The sequence below is a fragment of the Scyliorhinus torazame genome, chromosome 27 (genome assembly GCF_047496885.1).
Source record: "Scyliorhinus torazame isolate Kashiwa2021f chromosome 27, sScyTor2.1, whole genome shotgun sequence".
Taxonomy (NCBI): domain Eukaryota; kingdom Metazoa; phylum Chordata; class Chondrichthyes; order Carcharhiniformes; family Scyliorhinidae; genus Scyliorhinus; species Scyliorhinus torazame.
In genome coordinates this window covers 1,909,592-1,930,351 of record NC_092733.1, presented here as the reverse complement: position 1 = coordinate 1,930,351, position 20,760 = coordinate 1,909,592, and the positions used below count along the sequence as shown (strand labels likewise).

Below are 20,760 nucleotides of genomic sequence, written 5' to 3'. Positions count from 1 at the left end.
AGCGCAGAGATCATAGAGACAGCATAGAGATCATCGACACAGCACAGATATAGAGACAGCGCAGAGATAGAGACAGCGCAGAGATAGACACAGCGCAGAGATAGAGACAGCGCAGAGATAGACACAGCGCAGAGATAGAGACAGCGCAGAGATAGACACAGCGCAGAGATAGAGACAGCGCAGAGATAGAGACAGCGCAGACATAATAGACACAGAGCAGAGATAGAGACAGCGCAGAGATAGAGACAGCGCAGAGATAGAGACAGCGCAGAGATAGAGACAGCGCAGAGATCATAGAGGCAGCACAGAGATCATAGACACAGCGCAGAGATAGAGACAACGCAGAGACATTGCAGAGATCATAGACACAGCGCAGAGATAGAGACAGCGCAGACATAATAGACACAGCGCAGAGATCAGAGACACAGCGCAGAGATAGAGACAGCGCAGAGATAGACACGGCGCAGAGATAGAGACAGCGCAGAGATAGAGCCAGCGCAGAGATCATAGACACAGCACAGAGATAGAGACAGCGCAGAGATAGACACAGCGCAGAGATAGACACAGCGCAGAGATAGAGACAGCGCAGAGATAGAGACAGCGCAGAGATAGAGACACCGCAGAGATCATAGACACAGCACAGAGATAGAGACAGCGCAGAGATAGAGACACCGCAGAGATAGAGACAGCGCAGAGATAGAGACAGCGCAGAGATAGAGACAGCGCAGAGATAGACACAGCGCAGAGATAGAGACAGCGCAGAGATCATAGAGACAGAGCAGAGATAGAGACAGCGCAGAGATAGAGACAGCGCAGAGATAGAGACAGCGCAGAGATAGAGACAGCGCAGAGATCATAGAGACAGCGCAGAGATAGAGACAGCGCAGAGATAGAGACAGCGCAGAGATAGAGACAGCGCAGAGATCATAGACACGGCGCAGAGATAGAGACAGCGCAGAGATAGAGACAGCGCAGAGATAGAGACAGCGCATAGATAGAGACAGCGCAGAGATCATAGAGACTGCGCAGAGATCATAGACACGGCGCAGAGATAGAGACAGCACAGAGATAGAGACAGCGCAGAGATAGAGACAGCGCAGAGATCATAGAGACAGCGCAGAGATCATAGAGACAGCGCAGAGATAGAGACAGCGCAGAGATAGAGACAGCGCAGAGATAGAGACAGCGCAGAGATCATAGCCACAGCGCAGAGATCATAGAGACAGTGCAGAGATAGAGACAGCGCAGAGATCATAGAGGCAGCGCAGAGATCATAGAGACAGCGCAGAGATAGAGACAGCGCAGAGATAGAGACAGCGCAGAGATAGAGGCAGCGCAGAGATAGAGACAGCGCAGAGATAGAGACAGCGCAGAGATAGAGACAGCGCAGAGATAGAGACAGCGCAGAGATAGAGACAGCGCAGAGATAGAGACAGCGCAGAGATCATAGAGGCAGCGCAGAGATAGACACAGCGCAGAGATAGAGACAGCGCAGAGATAGACACAGCGCAGAGATCATAGAGGCAGCGCAGAGATAGACACAGCGCAGAGATAGACACAGCGCAGAGATAGAGACAGCGCAGAGATAGAGACAGCGCAGAGATAGACACAGCGCAGAGATAGAGACAGCGCAGAGATAGACACAGTGCAGAGATAGACACAGTGCAGAGATAGACACAGCACAGAGATAGAGACAGCGCAGAGATAGAGACAGCGCAGAGATAGACACAGCGCAGAGATAGAGACAGCGCAGAGATAGAGACAGCGCAGACATAATAGACACAGCGCAGAGATAGAGACAGCGCAGAGATAGAGACAGCGCAGAGATAGAGACAGCGCAGAGATAGAGACAGCGCAGAGATAGACACAGTGCAGAGATAGAGACAGCGCAGAGATAGAGACAGCACAGAGATAGACACAGCGCAGAGATAGAGACAGCGCAGAGATAGAGACAGCGCAGAGATAGAGACAGCGCAGAGATAGACACAGCACAGAGATAGAGACAGCGCAGACATAATAGGCACAGCGCAGAGATCATAGACACAGCGCAGAGATCATAGAGACAGAGCAGAGATAGAGACAGCGCAGAGATAGACAGTGCAGAGATCATAGACACGGCACAGAGATAGAGACAGCATAGAGATAGAGACAGCGCAGAGATAGAGACATCGCAGAGATAGAGACAGCGCAGAGATAGAGACAGAGCGCAGAGATAGAGACAGCGCAGAGATCATAGACACAGAGCAGAGATAGAGACAGCGCAGAGATAGAGACAGCGCAGAGATCATAGACACAGAGCAGAGATAGAGACAACGCAGAGATCATAGAGACAGCGCAGAGATCATAGAGACAGCGCAGAGATAGAGACATTGCAGAGATCATAGACACAGAGCAGAGATAGAGACAGCGCAGAGAACGTAGAGACAGCACAGAGATCATAGAGACTGCGCAGAGATCATAGAGACAGTGCAGAGATAGAGACAGCGCAGAGATAGCGACAGCGCAGAGATAGCGACAGCGCAGAGATAGAGACAACGCAGAGATAGAGACAGCGCAGAGCTCATAGCCACAGCGCAGAGATCATAGAGACAGCGCAGAGATCATAGACACGGCGCAGAGATAGAGATAGCGCAGAGATCATAGACACAGCGCAGAGATCATAGAGACAGCGCAGAGATAGAGACAGCGCAGAGATAGACACAGCGCAGAGATAGACACAGCGCAGAGATAGACACAGCGCAGAGATAGACACAGCGCAGAGATAGAGACAGCGCAGAGATAGAGACACAGCGCAGAGATAGAGACACAGCGCAGAGATAGACACAGCGCAGAGATAGACACAGCGCAGAGATAGACACAGCGCAGAGATAGAGACAGCGCAGAGATAGAGACAGAGCAGAGATAGAGACAGAGCGCAGAGATAGAGACAGCGCAGAGATCATAGACACAGAGCAGAGATAGAGACAACGCAGAGATCATAGAGACAGAGCAGAGATAGAGACAGCGCAGAGATAGAGACAGCGCAGAGATCATAGACACAGAGCAGAGATAGAGACAGCGCAGAGATAGACACAGCGCAGAGATAGAGACAGCGCAGAGATAGAGACAGCGCAGCCATAATAGACACAGAGCAGAGATAGAGACAGCGCAGAGATAGAGACAGCGCAGAGATAGAGACAGCGCAGAGATAGAGACAGCGCAGAGAACGTAGAGACAGCGCAGAGATAGAGACAGCACAGAGATAGAGACAGCGCAGAGATCATAGAGACAGTGCAGAGATAGAGACAGCGCAGAGATAGAGACAGCGCAGAGAACGTAGAGACAGCACAGAGATCATAGAGACAGTGCAGAGATAGAGACAGCGCAGAGATAGAGACAGCGCAGAGATAGAGACAGCGCAGAGATCATAGAGGCAGCGCAGAGATCATAGAGACAGTGCAGAGAACGTAGAGACAGCACAGAGATCATAGAGACAGTGCAGAGATAGAGACAGCGCAGAGATAGAGACAGCGCAGAGATCATAGACACAGCGCAGAGATAGAGACAGCGCAGAGAACGTAGAGACAGCACAGAGATCATAGACACAGCGCAGAGATAGAGACAGCGCAGAGATCATAGAGACTGCGCAGAGATCATAGAGACAGTGCAGAGATAGAGACAGCGCAGAGATAGCGACAGCGCAGAGATAGCGACAGCGCAGAGATAGAGACAACGCAGAGATAGAGACAGCGCAGAGATCATAGAGACAGTGCAGAGATAGAGATAGCGCAGAGATCATAGAGACAGTGCAGAGATAGAGACAGCGCAGACATAATAGGCACAGCGCAGAGATCATAGACACAGCGCAGAGATCATAGAGACAGAGCAGAGATAGAGACAGCGCAGAGATAGACAGTGCAGAGATCATAGACACGGCACAGAGATAGAGACAGCATAGAGATAGAGACAGCGCAGAGATAGAGACATCGCAGAGATAGAGACAGCGCAGAGATAGAGACAGAGCGCAGAGATAGAGACAGCGCAGAGATCATAGACACAGAGCAGAGATAGAGACAACGCAGAGATCATAGAGACATTGCAGAGATCATAGAGGCAGCGCAGAGATAGAGACAGCGCAGAGAACGTAGAGACAGCACAGAGATCATAGAGACTGCGCAGAGATCATAGAGACAGTGCAGAGATAGAGACAGCGCAGAGATAGCGACAGCGCAGAGATAGACACAGCACAGAGATAGACACAGCGCAGAGATAGAGACAGCGCAGAGATAGACACAGCGCAGAGATAGAGACAGCGCAGAGAACGTAGAGACAGCACAGAGATCATAGAGACTGCGCAGAGATCATAGAGACACCGCAGAGATCATAGAGACAGCGCAGAGATAGAGACAGCGCAGAGAACGTAGAGACAGCGCAGAGATCATAGAGACAGCGCAGAGATAGCGACAGCGCAGAGATAGCGACAGCGCAGAGATCATAGAGACAGCGCAGAGATCATAGAGGCAGCGCAGAGATCATAGACACAGCGCAGAGATAGAGACAGCGCAGAGAACGTAGAGACAGCGCAGAGATCATAGAGACAGCGCAGAGATCATAGACACAGCGCAGAGATAGACACAGCGCAGAGATCATAGAGACTGCGCAGAGATCATAGAGACAGCGCAGAGATCATAGAGACAGCGCAGAGATAGAGACAGCGCAGAGATCATAGACACAGCGCAGAGATAGAGACAGCGCAGAGATCATAGAGACAGTGCAGAGATCATAGACACAGAGCAGAGATAGAGACAGCGCAGAGAACGTAGAGACTGCGCAGAGATCATAGAGACAGCGCAGAGATCATAGACACAGAGCAGAGATAGAGACAGCGCAGAGAACGTAGAGACAGCGCAGAGATCATAGAGACAGCGCAGAGATAGAGACAGCGCAGAGATAGCGACAGCGCAGAGATAGCGACAGCGCAGAGATAGAGACAACGCAGAGATAGAGACAGCGCAGAGATCATAGCCACAGCGCAGAGATCATAGAGACAGTGCAGAGATAGAGATAGCGCAGAGATAGAGACAGCGCAGAGATCATAGACACAGCGCAGAGATAGAGACAGCGCAGAGATAGAGACAGCGCAGAGATAGACACAGCGCAGAGATAGAGACAGCGCAGAGATAGACACAGCGCAGAGATAGACACAGCGCAGAGATAGCGACAGCGCAGAGATAGCCACAGCGCAGAGATAGAGACAGCACAGAGATAGAGACAGCGCAGAGATAGAGACAGCGCAGAGATCATAGAGGCAGCACAGAGATCATGGACACAGCGCAGAGATAGAGACAGCGCAGAGATAGACACAGCGCAGAGAAAGAGACAGCGCAGAGAAAGAGACAGCGCAGCCATAATAGACACAGCGCAGAGATCATAGACACAGCGCAGAGATAGAGACAGCGCAGAGATAGAGACAGCGCAGAGATAGAGACAGCGCAGAGATAGAGACAGCGCAGAGATAGAGACAGCGCAGAGATAGACACAGCGCAGAGATAGAGACAGCGCAGAGATAGAGACAGCGCAGAGATAGAGACAGCGCAGAGATAGAGACAGCGCAGAGATCATAGACACGGCGCAGAGATAGAGACAGCGCAGAGATAGAGACAGCGCAGAGATCATAGAGACAGCATAGAGATCATCGACACAGCACAGATATAGAGACAGCGCAGAGATAGAGACAGCGCAGAGATAGACACAGCGCAGAGATAGAGACAGCGCAGAGATAGACACAGCGCAGAGATAGAGACAGCGCAGAGATAGACACAGCGCAGAGATAGAGACAGCGCAGAGATAGAGACAGCGCAGAGATCATAGAGGCAGCACAGAGATCATAGACACAGCGCAGAGATAGAGACAGCGCAGAGATAGACACAGCGCAGAGATAGAGACAGCGCAGCCATAATAGACACAGCGCAGAGATCATAGACACAGCGCAGAGATAGAGACAGCGCAGAGATAGACACAGCGCAGAGATAGAGACAGCGCAGAGACAGAGACAGCGCAGAAATAGAGACAGTGCAGAGATCATAGACACGGCGCAGAGATAGAGACAGCGCAGAGATAGAGACAGCGCAGAGATCAGAGACACAGCGCAGAGATAGACACAGCGCAGAGATAGACACAGCGCAGAGATAGAGACAGCGCAGAGATCATAGACACAGCACAGAGATAGAGACAGCGCAGAGATAGAGACAGCGCAGAGATAGAGACAACGCAGAGATAGAGACAGCACAGAGATCATAGACACAGCACAGAGATAGAGACAGCGCAGAGATAGAGACAGCGCAGAGATAGACACAGCGCAGAGATAGAGACAGTGCAGAGATAGACACAGCGCAGAGATCATAGACACAGCACAGAGATAGAGACAGCACAGAGATAGACACAGCGCAGAGATAGAGACAGCGCAGAGATAGACACAGCGCAGAGATAGAGACAGCGCAGAGAGGGAGACAGCGCAGAGATAGAGACAGCGCAGAGATCATAGAGACAGCACAGAGATCATAGAGACAGCGCAGAGATAGAGACAGCGCAGAGATCATAGAGACAGCACAGAGATCTTAGAGACAGCACAGAGATCATAGAGACAGCGCAGAGATAGAGACAGCGCAGAGATGAAATGAAATAAAATGAAAATCGCTTATTGTCACGAGTAGGCTTCAATTAAGTTACTGTGAAAATCCCCTAGTCGCCACATTCCGGCGCCTGTTCGGGGAGGCTGGTACGGGAATTGAACTGTGCTGCTGGCCTGCTTGGTCTGCTTTAAAAGCCAGCGATTTAGCCCAGTGTGCTAACCAGCCCTAGAGACAGCGCAGAGATAGAGACAGCGCAGAGATCATCGGAAAAGCGCAGAGATAGACACAGTGCAGAGACAGAGACACAGCGCAGAGATAGAGACAGCGCAGAGATAGAGACAGCGCAGAGATGGAGACAGCGCAGAGATGGAGACAGCGCAGAGATGGAGACAGCGCAGAGATCATAGAGACAGGGCAGAGATCATAGACACAGCACAGAGATCATAGAGACAGCGCAGAGATAGAGACAGCGCAGAGATAGAGACAGCGCAGAGATAGAGACAGCGCAGAGATAGAGATAGAGACAGCGCAGAGATAGAGATAGAGACAACGCAGAGATAGAGATAGAGACAACGCAGAGATAGAGATAGCACAGAGATAGAGACAGCGCAGAGATAGAGACAGCGCAGAGATTGAGATAGAGACAGCGCAGAGATAGAGACAGCGCAGAGATAGAGACAGAGCGCAGAGATTGAGACAGCGCAGAGATGGAGACAGCGCAGAGATGGAGACAGCGCAGAGATGGAGACAGCGCAGAGATGGAGACAGCGCAGAGATAGAGACAGTGCAGAGATGGAGACAGCGCAGAGATAGGGACACAGCGCTGAGATAGAGACAGCGCAGAGATAGAGACAGCGCAGAGATAGAGACAGTGCAGAGATCATAGACACAGCGCAGAGATCATAGAGACAGCGCAGAGATCATAGAGACAGAGCAGAGATAGAGACAGCGCAGAGATAGAGACAGTGCAGAGATCATAGACACAGCACAGAGATAGAGACAGCGCAGAGATAGAGACAGCGCAGAGATCATAGAGACAGAGCAGAGATAGAGACAGCGCAGAGATAGACACAGCGCAGAGATAGAGACTGCGCAGAGATCATAGACACGGCGCAGAGATAGAGACAGCACAGAGATCATAGAGACAGCGCAGATATCATAGAGACAGCGCAGAGATAGAGACAGCGCAGAGATAGAGACAGCGCAGAGATAGAGACAGCGCAGAGATAGAGACAGCGCAGAGATCATAGAGACAGAGCAGAGATAGACACAGCGCAGAGATAGAGACAGCGCAGAGATAGAGACTGCGCAGAGATCATAGACACGGCGCAGAGATAGAGACAGCACAGAGATCATAGAGACAGCGCAGATATCATAGAGACAGCGCAGAGATAGAGACAGCGCAGAGATAGAGACAGCGCAGAGATAGCGACAGCGCAGAGATAGAGACAGCGCAGAGATAGAGACAGCGCAGAGATCATAGCCACAGCGCAGAGATCATAGAGACAGTGCAGAGATAGAGACATTGCAGAGATCATAGACACAGCGCAGAGATAGAGACAGCGCAGAGATAGACACAGCGCAGAGATAGAGACAGCGCAGAGATAGAGGCAGCGCAGAGATAGAGACAGCGCAGAGATAGAGACAGCGCAGAGATAGACACAGCGCAGAGATAGAGACAGCGCAGAGATAGAGACAGCGCAGACATAATAGACACAGTGCAGAGATAGAGACAGCGCAGAGATAGAGACAGCGCAGAGATAGAGACAGCGCAGAGATAGAGACAGCGCAGAGATCATAGAGGCAGCACAGAGATCATAGACACAGCGCAGAGATAGAGACAGCGCAGACATAATAGACACAGCGCAGAGATCAGAGACACAGCGCAGAGATAGAGACAGCGCAGAGATAGACACGGCGCAGAGATAGAGACAGCGCAGAGATAGAGCCAGCGCAGAGATCATAGACACAGCACAGAGATAGAGACAGCGCAGAGATAGACACAGCGCAGAGATAGAGACAGCGCAGAGATAGAGACAGCGCAGAGATAGAGACAGCGCAGAGATCATAGACACAGCGCAGAGATCATAGAGACAGAGCAGAGATAGAGACAGCGCAGAGATAGAGACAGCGCAGAGATAGAGACAGCGCAGAGATAGAGACAGCGCAGAGATAGAGACAGCGCAGATCATAGAGACAGCGCAGAGATAGAGACAGCGCAGATCATAGAGACAGCGTAGAGATCATAGACACAGAGCAGAGATAGACACAGCGCAGAGATAGAGACAGCGCAGAGATAGAGACAGCGCAGAGATCATAGACACGGCGCAGAGATAGAGACAGCGCAGAGATAGAGACAGCGCAGAGATAGAGACAGCGCAGAGATAGAGACAGCGCAGAGATAGAGACAGCGCAGAGATGGAGACAGCGCAGAGATAGAGACAGCACAGAGATAGAGACATCGCAGAGATCATAGACACAGAGCAGAGATAGAGACACAGCGCAGAGATAGAGACATCGCAGAGATCATAGACACAGAGCAGAGATAGAGACAGCACAGAGATCATAGGCACAGCGCAGAGGTAGAGACAGCGCAGAGATAGAGACAGCGCAGAGATCATAGACACAGCGCAGAGATCATGGACACAGCGCAGAGATAGAGACCGCAGAGATAGAGACAGCGCAGAGATAGAGACAGCGCAGAGATAGAGACAGCGCAGAGATAGAGACAGCGCAGAGATCATAGACACAGTGCAGAGATCATAGAGACAGCGCAGAGATCATAGAGACAGCACATAGATCATAGACACGGCGCAGAGATAGAGACAGCGCAGAGATCATAGAGACAGCGCAGAGATCATAGAGACAGCGCAGAGATCATAGACACAGCGCAGAGATCATAGACATGGCGCAGAGATAGGGACAGCGCAGAGATCATAGACATGGCGCAGAGATAGGGACAGCGCAGAGATCATAGAGACAGCGCAAAGATCATAGACACAGCGCAGAGATCATAGAGACAGCGCAGAGATAGAGACAGCGCAGAGATCATAGAGACAGCGCAGAGATCATAGAGACAGCGCAGAGATCATAGAGACAGCGCAGAGATCATAGACACAGCGCAGAGATCATAGAGACAGCGCAGAGATCATAGACACAGCGCAGAGATCATAGAGACAGCGCAGAGATCATAGACACAGCGCAGAGATCATAGAGACAGCGCAGAGATCATAGAGACAGCGCAGAGATCATAGACACAGCGCAGAGATCATAGAGACAGCGCAGAGATAGAGACAGCGCAGAGATAGAGACAGCGCAGAGATCATAGACACAGCGCAGAGATAGAGACAGCGCAGAGATAGAGACAGCGCAGAGATCATACACACAGAGCAGAGATAGAGACAGCGCAGAGATCATAGACACAGAGCAGAGATCATAGAGACAGTGCAGAGATAGAGACAGCGCAGAGATAGAGACAGCGCAGAGATCATACACACAGAGCAGAGATAGAGACAGCGCAGAGATCATAGACACAGCGCAAAGATCATAGAGGCAGCGCAGAGATAGAGACAGCGCAGAGATAGAGACAGCGCAGAGATCATACACACAGAGCAGAGATAGAGACAGCGCAGAGATCATAGACACAGCGCAGAGATCATAGAGACAGCGCAGAGATCATAGAGACAGCGCAGAGATCATAGACACAGCGCAGAGATCATAGAGACAGCGCAGAGATAGAGACAGCGCAGAGATAGAGACAGCGCAGAGATCATAGACACAGCGCAGAGATAGAGACAGCGCAGAGATAGAGACAGCGCAGAGATCATACACACAGAGCAGAGATAGAGACAGCGCAGAGATCATAGACACAGCGCAGAGATCATAGAGACAGCGCAGAGATAGAGACAGCGCAGAGATAGAGACAGCGCAGAGATCATACACACAGAGCAGAGATAGAGACAGCGCAGAGATCATAGACACAGAGCAGAGATAGAGACAGCGCAGAGATCATAGACACAGAGCAGAGATAGAGACAGCGCAGAGATCGGAGAGACAGGGCAGTGATTAAAATAGAGACAGCACAGTGATAAAAGAGACAGCACAGGGATTAGACAGACAGCACAGAGTTCATAGACACAGTGCAGTGATAAAAGACGTAGTGCACAGGTCATCGAGACAGCGCAGTGATAATAGAGACAGCGCAGTGAGAAATGGGACAGCACAGGGATTAGACAGACAGCACAAGGATCATAGAAACCGTGCAGGGATCATAGAGTCAGAACAGGGGTTGTAATGACAGGGTAGGGATCCTACAGACAGTGCAGTCCCCAGATTTTAAAATCCTCACTTGCCAGCACTTACCTGCTACTTCTTGATTCACCGTATCGTTGTAGTATGTTCAACCATTTCTGCAGTATGACTAATCATCTTATATTCTGAACTGGGAGCTTTGGAATCCAATTGAATATTTGATTATTCTGAAATACTAAAGAGATAATAAAATTGATGCAAAGAGAAGAGAAAATGATCTAAAACATCAACTGCATTAGTTTTTGACAAGGTGCCTCACAAAAGGTTGCTGCATAATATAATGATGTATGGCTTTATGGGCAAAGTAGTAGCATGGATAGAGGATTGGTTAGTTAATAGAAAGCAAAGAGTGGGGATTAATGGGTGTTTCTCTAGTTGGCAATCAGTAACTACTGGTGCCCCTCGGTGATCAGTGTTGGGCCCACAATTGTTCACAATTTACATAGATGATTTGGAGTTGGGGACCAAGTGCAATGTGTCCAAGTTTGCAGACGACACTAAGATGAGTGGTAAAGCAAAAAGTGCAGAGGATACTGGAAGTCTGCAGAGGGATTTGGATAGGCGAAGTGAATGGGCTAGGGTCTAGCAGATGGAATACAATGTTGACAAACGTGAGGTTATCCATTTTGGTCGGAATAACAGCAAAAGGGATTATTATTTAAATGATAAAATATGAAAACATGCTGCTGTTCAGAGAGACCTGGGTGTGCTAGTGCACGAGTCGCAAAAAGTTGATTTACAGGTGCAATAGGTGATTAAGAAGGCGAATGGAGTTTTTCCTTCATTGCTAGAGGGATGGAGTTTAAGACTAGGGAGGTTATGCTACAACTTCATATGGTGTTAGTGAGGCCACACCTGGAGTATTGTGATCAGTTTTGGTCTCCTTACTTGAGAAAGGACGTACTGGCGCTGGAGGATGTGCAGAGGAGATTCACTAGGTTAATCCCAAATCTGAGGGAGCTGGATTACAAGGAGAGGTTGAGTAGACTGGGACTGTACTTGTTGGAATTTAGAAGGATGCGGGGGATCTTATAGAAACATATAAAATTATGAAGGGAATAGATAGGATAGAGGCAGGTTGTTTCCACTGGCGGGTGAAAGCAGAACCAGGGGGCATAGCCTCAAAATAAGGAGAAGTAGATTTAGGACTGAACTTAGGAGGAACCTTTTCACCCAAAGGGTTGTGAATCTATAGAATTCCCTGCCCAATGAAGCAGTTGAGGCTCCTTCATTAAATGTTTTCAAGATAAAGCTAGATAGTTTTTTGAAGAATAAAGGGATTAAGGAAAGTGGAGCTAAGTCGAGAAAAGATCAGCCATGATCTCATTGAATGGTGGAGCAGGCTCGAGGGGCCAAATGGTCTACTCCTGCTCCTAGTTCTTATGTTCTTATGTTTAGCTTTTTCTGATAACTGTTCTACAACATCTCTTTGCAGATCTAAGAGGTAATGATACTTATAAGATGGGTGAGGATGGAATGGCTGGACACAAAGAATACTACTTGCCCAGACCTCCATCTAGGATGCATTCACATGTGTATCAAGGTTTGAAAAAGTTATAGGACTTCAAACAAATTACAAAGTTAAAATATGCAATATGTGTTTATCTTGGTTTATTAACTGCAAGAAAATTATAAACCTATACATAGTAATAACATGTAATCCTCTAATTAACCAATCTAAGTGATTTGTTAACATGGAATACAAAGAATTAAGGACAGGAATTATGACAAATATATTCTTGTATATCTGGCTAGACAATGTCCGATAACTTGCTGTGAAAGTATCAGTTTTTTATGGTCTTTATGTCATAGAAACATAGAAAATAGAAGCAGGAGGAGGCCATTCGGCCCTTCGAGTCTGCTCCACCATTTATTATGATGATGGCTGATCATCAAGTTCAATACCATGATCCTGCCTTCTCTACAGCTCCAAGAGCTGTATTTAATTCCTTTTTGAAATTACACAACGTTTTGGCCTCAACTACTTTCTGTGGTAGCGAATTCCACAGGTTCACCGCTCTCTGGGTGAAGAAAAGGGTCCTAAAGGTTTACCCCTTCTCCTCAAACTATGACCCCCGAGTTCTGGACCCCTCCACCATCGGGAACATTCTTTCTGAATCTATTCTGTCTAATCCTGTTAGAATTTTGGAAGTTTCTATGAGACCCCCTCTCATTCTTCTAAACTCCAATGAATATAATCCCAACAGATTTAGTCTCTCCTCATATGACAGTCCCGCCATCTCAGGAATCAGCTTGGTAAACCTTCGCTGCTCTCCCTCCATAGCAAGAACATCCTTCATCATATAAGGACACCAAAACTGCCCACAATACTCCAGGTGTGACCTCACCAATGCCCTATACAATTGCAGTAAAACATCCCTATTGCTATACTCAAATCCCCTCGCTATGAAGGCCAGCATACCATTTGTCTTCTTTGCTGCCTGCTGTACCTGCGTGCTTACTTTCAGTGACTGATGCACGAGCTGGTTGACTGGATCGAAAGACAGGTGATGAGAATTTATGAAGTCGATCCCCAAAATGTGCTCTGCTGTTGGGGGCAGGTCGACAAACACTACGGGGTGTTTTGTATTGATGGTGCCGATTTGGATGGGTACAGGGGCTGTGATATGTCCCTGTTGTGAGTGGCCTGTGAAGACGCTGAGGGCGATAGTGGCTGTAGTGGGCCATGTGTCCTTACCAAGGGTGGAGGAATTTAAGGTTGTGCGGGACCCTCCTGTGTCCCAGAGAAGCTCGATCGGCTGTCCCCTAACCTTTGCTGCGACTACGGGTCGTCCTGACCTATCCCAAAGGGTATCGCAGACCCAGCTGGGGGAGCCTGTACACCGTCAGTCCGTTCCGGTCAAGTCTGTCTGATCCGACTGGGCGCTAACGCTATGTATGGGCTCTGCCTTTTTCTTATTGAGAGTGCCTGTCTGTTGTGCTTTTTGTGGTTTTTTAGGGGCCTTGCATTCTTTGGCAAAATGTCCCAACTGTCCGCACTTGTAGCATTCTTGCGGTTTTGCTGGGGGGCTGCTCTTTCCCTCGTTTACCCAGGCGGGGTTGTGAAAAGTGGTTCTTCCTGCCTGCACGTCTGCGGCGGCTTGGTTTTCCTCAGGGGTTCTAGCTGCGGGTTTACCGTGAGCCGCTTGTTCCCAAACGCGGGACAATCTTTTGACCACCCACTTCTCATTATGAGCCTCCTCCGAGGGTTCATAATTACTACAGGCATTCTGTCCTGCTTCCGAGGCATGGGAGATAAGGGTGCGGGTCCATTTGGCCATATTGTCTGCGGACAAATGGGCACGGTCTACATTTCCGAAAACGGCTTCAAAGTGAATCCACAAGCGTCCTGCGAACGCTGTGGGGTGTTCAAACTTTTTCTGTCTGCACTTATTTAGACCGTCTACGGGGTCGCCCCGGTTGTACCCGATCGCATCCAGGATCGCGGTATGCATTTCTGCAAGGTTGCCTCCTCTTACATTCTGTGGGTCGGGAAGGGCTGCTGCGACCGATGGGTCTAAGCTGAGGACCATGAGCTTCACCTGCTCTTTCTCATCCAGGCCGTACATGGTCGCCTGGTGTTTGACGGTGGCAAAGAAATGGTGTGGGTCTGAAGCGGGAAGGAACGGTGCGATTTTAGCACACGCGTTCCGTAATTGGGTCACTGTGAGGGGGGTGGAATATAAGACTTCCGCCTCGTCTGCTGTGGCGGTGCGGTGGGTCGTTACAGGGTTCATGGGAGCCTGTATTCCCTGCTGTGTGGGGGGTGGGGGTGCTCTCCTTTTTTGGGGTTTTCCCTGCGCACATGCTCCCTGAACATATCTCTGCGCTGTCTCTTGCAGTTCTTTCCAATCAGGGCCGTCTTCCTGGTCTAAACTTTCCCCAAAGGTGTCTTGGAATCCCTTTTGGACAGAAAACATTGCTTGCAGGTCTGCAATTTGCTTTTGGCACTTTGCATGGTCTAAGGTACTCTGCCTTTGTTCCGTGGTTGCAGCGTGGAGCGCTCTCAAGGCTGCCTTGAGATCACTACATTGCTTCTGTAGTGTCTCCACCTGCTTCTCCGTCTCTTTCTTAACCAGGATGGCACGCTGCGTGGCCTGATAAGCCTTCTCATACTGGGATTGAAAACTGCTTAAATGCGCCAGACAAGACTGGTGACCCCGTTTGGCGTCAGCTACCTCTTTGTCCTTGGCTTCTAACTGCCTTTTCAATTCCAGGTTTTCCTTTTCCATCTCGCATACATTGATTTTACTCATACGATGTATGCCCTCTATTTCTTTTCAGAGCGTCCTGACGACCTCCTCTGTGCCTTGCAATTGTGTCATGCAAGACACGATTGCCATCGGCTTGCGCGCTTTTGCTAAGCTTTTCTTATGGATTTCACTCATGTTCTCCCACCAAGTATGCCCTATACTTCCAGGACCTGAGTCGGCATTATTACAGAAACCGCTCCACACGGGCCACCCTTTGCCCTGCAGAAATTTGCGAATTTCCACTTCCCAAATGGGACACTGTCCCACTCTAATGCTGCTGATCGGTGCGACCGCAAATTCTTCGGGGTTCATGAGGCGTTGCATTGCCTGCATTGCCTGCATGGCCATCTCTCTTATCTGCTCGTTACGTTCAAATTTGGAACAGGGGGCTAAGGTGGTGTCGTAGATGCGGGTACGGCTTGCGCTAATTTCCGAAAATACAGACTTCCGACAGTTTTGACGCAACAAAATCTATCAGTTTTACCTTATAACCGTGTTAGTTACGCATGCATACACACACTTCCGAATTGTGAATTATTAACCAGAACTGCTTGAACACTTGTTTTTTTTGTTTTTGTTTCCGATTGGATTCTATTCAAATTGTTGGGGTTCTCCCAGAGTGGTTTTCCACTTCTATGTCGGGTCCCGGCAGAGTCGCCAATTATGTTGCTCTTTTTAGCCTTAGTTTTATTACCTCTGATTATGTCACCTTTGCTCACGAGTCGCCAGGTATCTTTCTGATACCGCCACATGGTTCAAGCTCAAGTTATGATTAATAAGTCAGCACACCGCTTAGTAAGATTGAAATCAACGGTCATTTATTATATACAACAAGTAATGCTTACACAATAATCCTATTATCTATATAGAAACCTACCACTACTGGCCAATACTTAACTTTAGGAAGGGCCCACCAGGTCAGGGAAACGAATGGCTTATCGAATCGGATCTGGCCCGTGGGATTCAAAAAGGCTGATACAGGTCGATGGCTAGGAGTCTTTACCGGGTAGCGATCGCTGGAGTCAAACTTACAGTTTCTGGTTGATGTTCTTGAGAAGGTCTCGAGCAGGAGAAGAAGGGAGAGAGAGAGAGATCTGAACTTGGCCCCTCACTTTATAGGGCCCCAGGGCTTCCCGCCTCTCGGGGCAGCCCTTGACCCTGAGTCCCAAGTGATTGGACTTGTTCCCAATCACTGGGTTCGATATGCTCCAATAATGGGGCGATTCCTCGATCGGGGGGTGGTCGTTCACCTGCCTTTGTTTCGGCCACTGCAGGCGCCGACAGGTCTGGCCCGGCATTCAATTGCTAATATGTTGCAATTGTTCCCGGGGATAGCCGATTAAACTGCAGATGTCTGGGTTGATGTGTTGCTAATGGTCTTGAGTATCGATCTGGGCCGACTTCCCCAGAGCCGAATACACTATTCCGTCTGCAGTTGTCCGTTTGTGTCCTGTTGGCTGCTTTTCCCATCAGCCTTCTCGGTTAGCCATTTTAAATCGGGTTTTGGCCAAATTAAAAGGGAATCAGCCATTTAGGTGGCTACAACCCTCCCACCCAACTTTGTATCATCTGCAAATTTGGAGATAATATATTTAGTTCCCTCACCCAAATCATTAATATCTAATGTGAACAGTTGGGGTCCGAGCACAGATCCCTGCGATACCCCACTAGTCACTGCCTGTCAATCGGAAAAATGCCCATTTATTCCACCTATTTGTTTCCTGTCTGCTAACCAGCTTTTTGTCCATCTCATGACACTACCTGTAATCCCATGCGCTTTAACGTTACATATTAATCTGCTATGTGAGATCTTGTTGAAAGTCTTCTGAAAGTCTAAATAAACCACATCCACCGGTTCCCCCTGTGTAACTCTACTAGTTACATCTTCAAAGAATTCTAGTAAATTTGCCAAGCATGTTTTCCCGTTTGTAAATCCACGCTGACTTTGTCTATTTACACCCCTGCTTTCCAAATGTTGTGCTATGAAATCCATGATAATGGATTCCAGCAACTTCCCTACTACCGACGTTAGGCTCACTGGTCTAGAGTTCCCTGTTTTGTCTCTACCTTCCTTTTCAAATAGCGGGGTTACTTTCGCTTCTCTCCAATCTGTAGGAACCATTCCAGAGTCCAAAGAATTTTGGAAAATTACCACCAATGGATCTACTATTTCTAGGGCCACTTCCTTAAGTACTCTGGGATGAAGATTATCTGCCTTCAATCCCATTAATTTCCCCAAACCATATTTTATAATACTAATTTCCTTCAGCTCCTCACTAAAACCTGTGCTTCTCAGAACTTCCAGTACATTATTCATGTCTTCCTTTGTGAAGACAGAAGCAAAGTATGAATTTAGTTCTTCAGCCATTTCTTTGATCCCTGTTATGAATTCCCCTGTTTCTGACTGCAAGGGGCCTCCATTAGTTTTTAATCAATGTTTTTCTCTTTACATACCTATAGAAACTTTTTATGGTCCCCGCTAGTTTACTTTCAAATTGTACTTTACCTTCTTAATCAATCCCTTGGTCTGCCTTTGCTGAATTTTAAACTGTTCCCAATCCTCAGGTTGTTCTCTTTCTACTCTTGCGCCAAATAGAAATAAACAACTTTTGGACTATTCGTTCCTTTAATGCTGCCATTGCCTGTCCGCTGTCCTTCTTTTCAGTAATGTTTCCCAGTCCGTCATAGCCAGCTCATACCTCATAGTTACCTTTATTGGATTGGATTTGATTTGTTTATTGTCACGTGTACCGAGGTACAGTGAAAAGTATTTTTCTGCGAGCAGCTCAACAGATCATTAAATACATGGGAAGAAAAGGGAAGAAAAGAAAATACATAATAGGGCAACACAACATATACAATGTAACTACATAAGCACTGGCATAGAGGTTAGTAATAATGTTAGTTTTAGAATTAATTTTTAAAAGATTAGAACGAGTATAAGTTAAATAAAAAGTGGATCTGTTGGGGAGAGCTCGCAGGGAGTCGCCTCGCTCCGGCGCCATCTTGGTAAAGCTTGAGGTTCAGGACCTTGGTCTCAGAATCAACGACCTCACTATTTACCTTGATAAAGAATTCTACCATATTATGGTCACTCATCCCCAAGGGTTCTCTCACAACTCGATTGCCAACTAATCCTCTCATTGCACAACACCCAGTCCAGGATGGTCTGTTCCCTTGTTGGTTCCTCAACATACTGGTCTAGAAAACCATCCCGTACACACTCCAGAAATTCCTCCTCTATTGTACTGTAGCTAATTTTGAGTCACCCAATCTATATGCAGATTAAAGTCACCCATAATCACAGATGTTCCTTTATCACACACATCTCTGATTTCCTGTCTAATGCTATTCCCAACATTATCACTGCAGTTTGGTGGTTTGGATACCACCCCTACCAATGTTTTTTGCCCCTTGATTCCACATCGTCTGTGCTAATATCTTTCCTCAATATTGTATCAATATCTTCTTTAATCAATAATAAAACTCCACCGCCTTTTCCTTTCTGTCTGTCCTTCCTAAAACCTAAAGTCCCAGTCCTGCCCAGGTGTAACCCACGCAGTTTGTACAGGTCCCACCTCCCCAGAACCGGTCCCAATGCCCCAGGAATCTGGAACCCTCCCCCTCACATCACCTTTTCAGCCACGTATTCATCCAATATTTCTTGCAATTTCTTCTCGACTAGCACATAGCACTGGTAGTAAACCTCAAGGTCCTACTTCTCAACTTTCTTCCTCTCTCCCTGTATTCTGCTTTTAGGACCTCATCCCTTTTTTTTTACCAATGTCGTTGGTACCGATGTGAACCACGGCCACTGGCTGTTCACCCTCCCCTTCCAGAATGTCCTGTAACAGCTCCGAGACATCTTTGACCCTAGCACTAGGGAGGCAGCATACCATCATAGAACATAGAAAAATGCATTCTGGAGTCTTGTTTGCGCCCACCAAAACGGCTGTCTATTTTTCCCCTTACAATTGAATCCCCAATAACTATTGCATTCTCTTTCGGATCACGCTCCACACTGGGTGGACTTGGAGATAGGGGAGGAAACAGGAGGGCGCCCACCCTGGAGAATGGACATGGGACTAATGGCAGATGAGGGGGTGTGTCTAAGGGTGAGGGGGTGCATTGAAAAGTACTTGGAACTCAATGATAATGGGGAGGTCCAGGTGGGAGTGGTCTGGGAGGCGTTGAAGGCGGTGGTTAGAGGGGAGCTGATATCAATAAGGGCACATAAAGGGAAGCAGGAGAGTAAGGAACGGGAGCGGTTGCTGCAAGAACTTTTGAGGGTGGACAGACAATATGCGGAAGCACCGGAGGAGGGACTGTACAGGGAAAGGCAAAGGCTACATGTAGAATTTGACTTGCTGACTACAGGCACTGCAGAGGCACAATGGAGGAAGGCACAGGGTGCACAGTACGAATATGGGGAGAAGGCGAGCAGGTTGCTGGCACACCAATTGAGGAAAAGGGGAGCAGCGAGGGAAATAGGGGGAGTGAGGGATGAGGAAGGAGAGATGGAGCGGGGAGCGGAGAGAGTGAATGGAGTGTTCAAGACATTTTATAAAAAATTATATGAAGCTCAACCCCCGGATGGGAGGGAGAGAATGATGGGCTTCTTGGATCGGCTGGAATTTCCCAAGGTGGAAGAGCAGGAAAGGGTGGGACTGGGAGCACAGATCGAGGTAGAAGAAGTGGTGAAAGGAATTAGGAGCATGCAGGCGGGAAAGGCCCCGGGACCGGATGGATTCCCAGTCGAATTCTATAGAAAATATGTGGACTTGCTCGCCCCGGTACTGACGAGGACCTTTAATGAGGCAAAGGAAAGGGGACAACTGCCCCCGACTATGTCTGAAGCAACGATATCGCTTCTCTTAAAGAAGGAAAAGGACCCGCTACAATGCGGGTCCTATAGACCTATTTCCCTCCTAAATGTAGATGCCAAGGTCCTGGCCAAGGTAATGGCAATGAGAATAGAGGAATGTGTCCCGGGGGTGGTCCACGAGGACCAAACTGGGTTTGTTAAGGGGAGACAGCTGAACACGAATATACGGAGGTTGTTAGGGGTAATGATGATGGCCCCACCAGAGGGAGAAACGGAGATAGTAGTGGCGATGGATGCCGAGAAAGCATTAGATAGAGTGGAGTGGGATTATTTGTGGGAGGTGTTGAGGAGATTTGGTTTTGGAGAGGGGTATGTTAGATGGGTGCAGCTGTTGTATAGGGCCCCAGTGGCGAGCGTGGTCACGAATGGACGGGGATCTGCATATTTTCGGCTCCATAGAGGGACAAGGCAGGGATGCCCTCTGTCCCCATTATTGTTTGCACTGGCGATTGAGCCCCTGGCGATAGCGTTGAGGGGTTCCAAGAAGTGGAGGGGAGTACTTAGGGGAGGAGAAGAGCACCGGGTATCTTTGTATGCGGACGATTTGCTACTATACGTGGCGGACCCGGCGGAGGGGATGCCAGAAATAATGCGGATACTTGGGGAGTTTGGGGATTTTTCAGGGTATAAATTGAACATGGGGAAAAGTGAGTTGTTTGTGGTGCATCCAGGGGAGCAGAGTAGAGAAATAGAGGACCTA

At 48.6% G+C, this 20,760-nt stretch overlaps 1 protein-coding gene across 3 annotated transcripts in view; it reads left to right on the top strand.

Moving 5' to 3' along the window:
• The window catches only part of LOC140403122 (uncharacterized), a 164,501-nt gene that overhangs the window by 73,718 nt on the left and 70,023 nt on the right, over positions 1 to 20,760 (top strand). For 2 of the 3 annotated variants that reach the window (XM_072490765.1, XM_072490764.1), the window contains exon 4: positions 12,358 to 12,465. The exons of the other annotated variant lie outside the window; for it this stretch is intronic. In XM_072490765.1, coding sequence (XP_072346866.1) covers positions 12,358 to 12,465 — 108 coding nt within the window. The remainder of the gene's footprint in view (positions 1 to 12,357; positions 12,466 to 20,760) is intronic. 3 annotated transcript variants of the gene reach the window in all.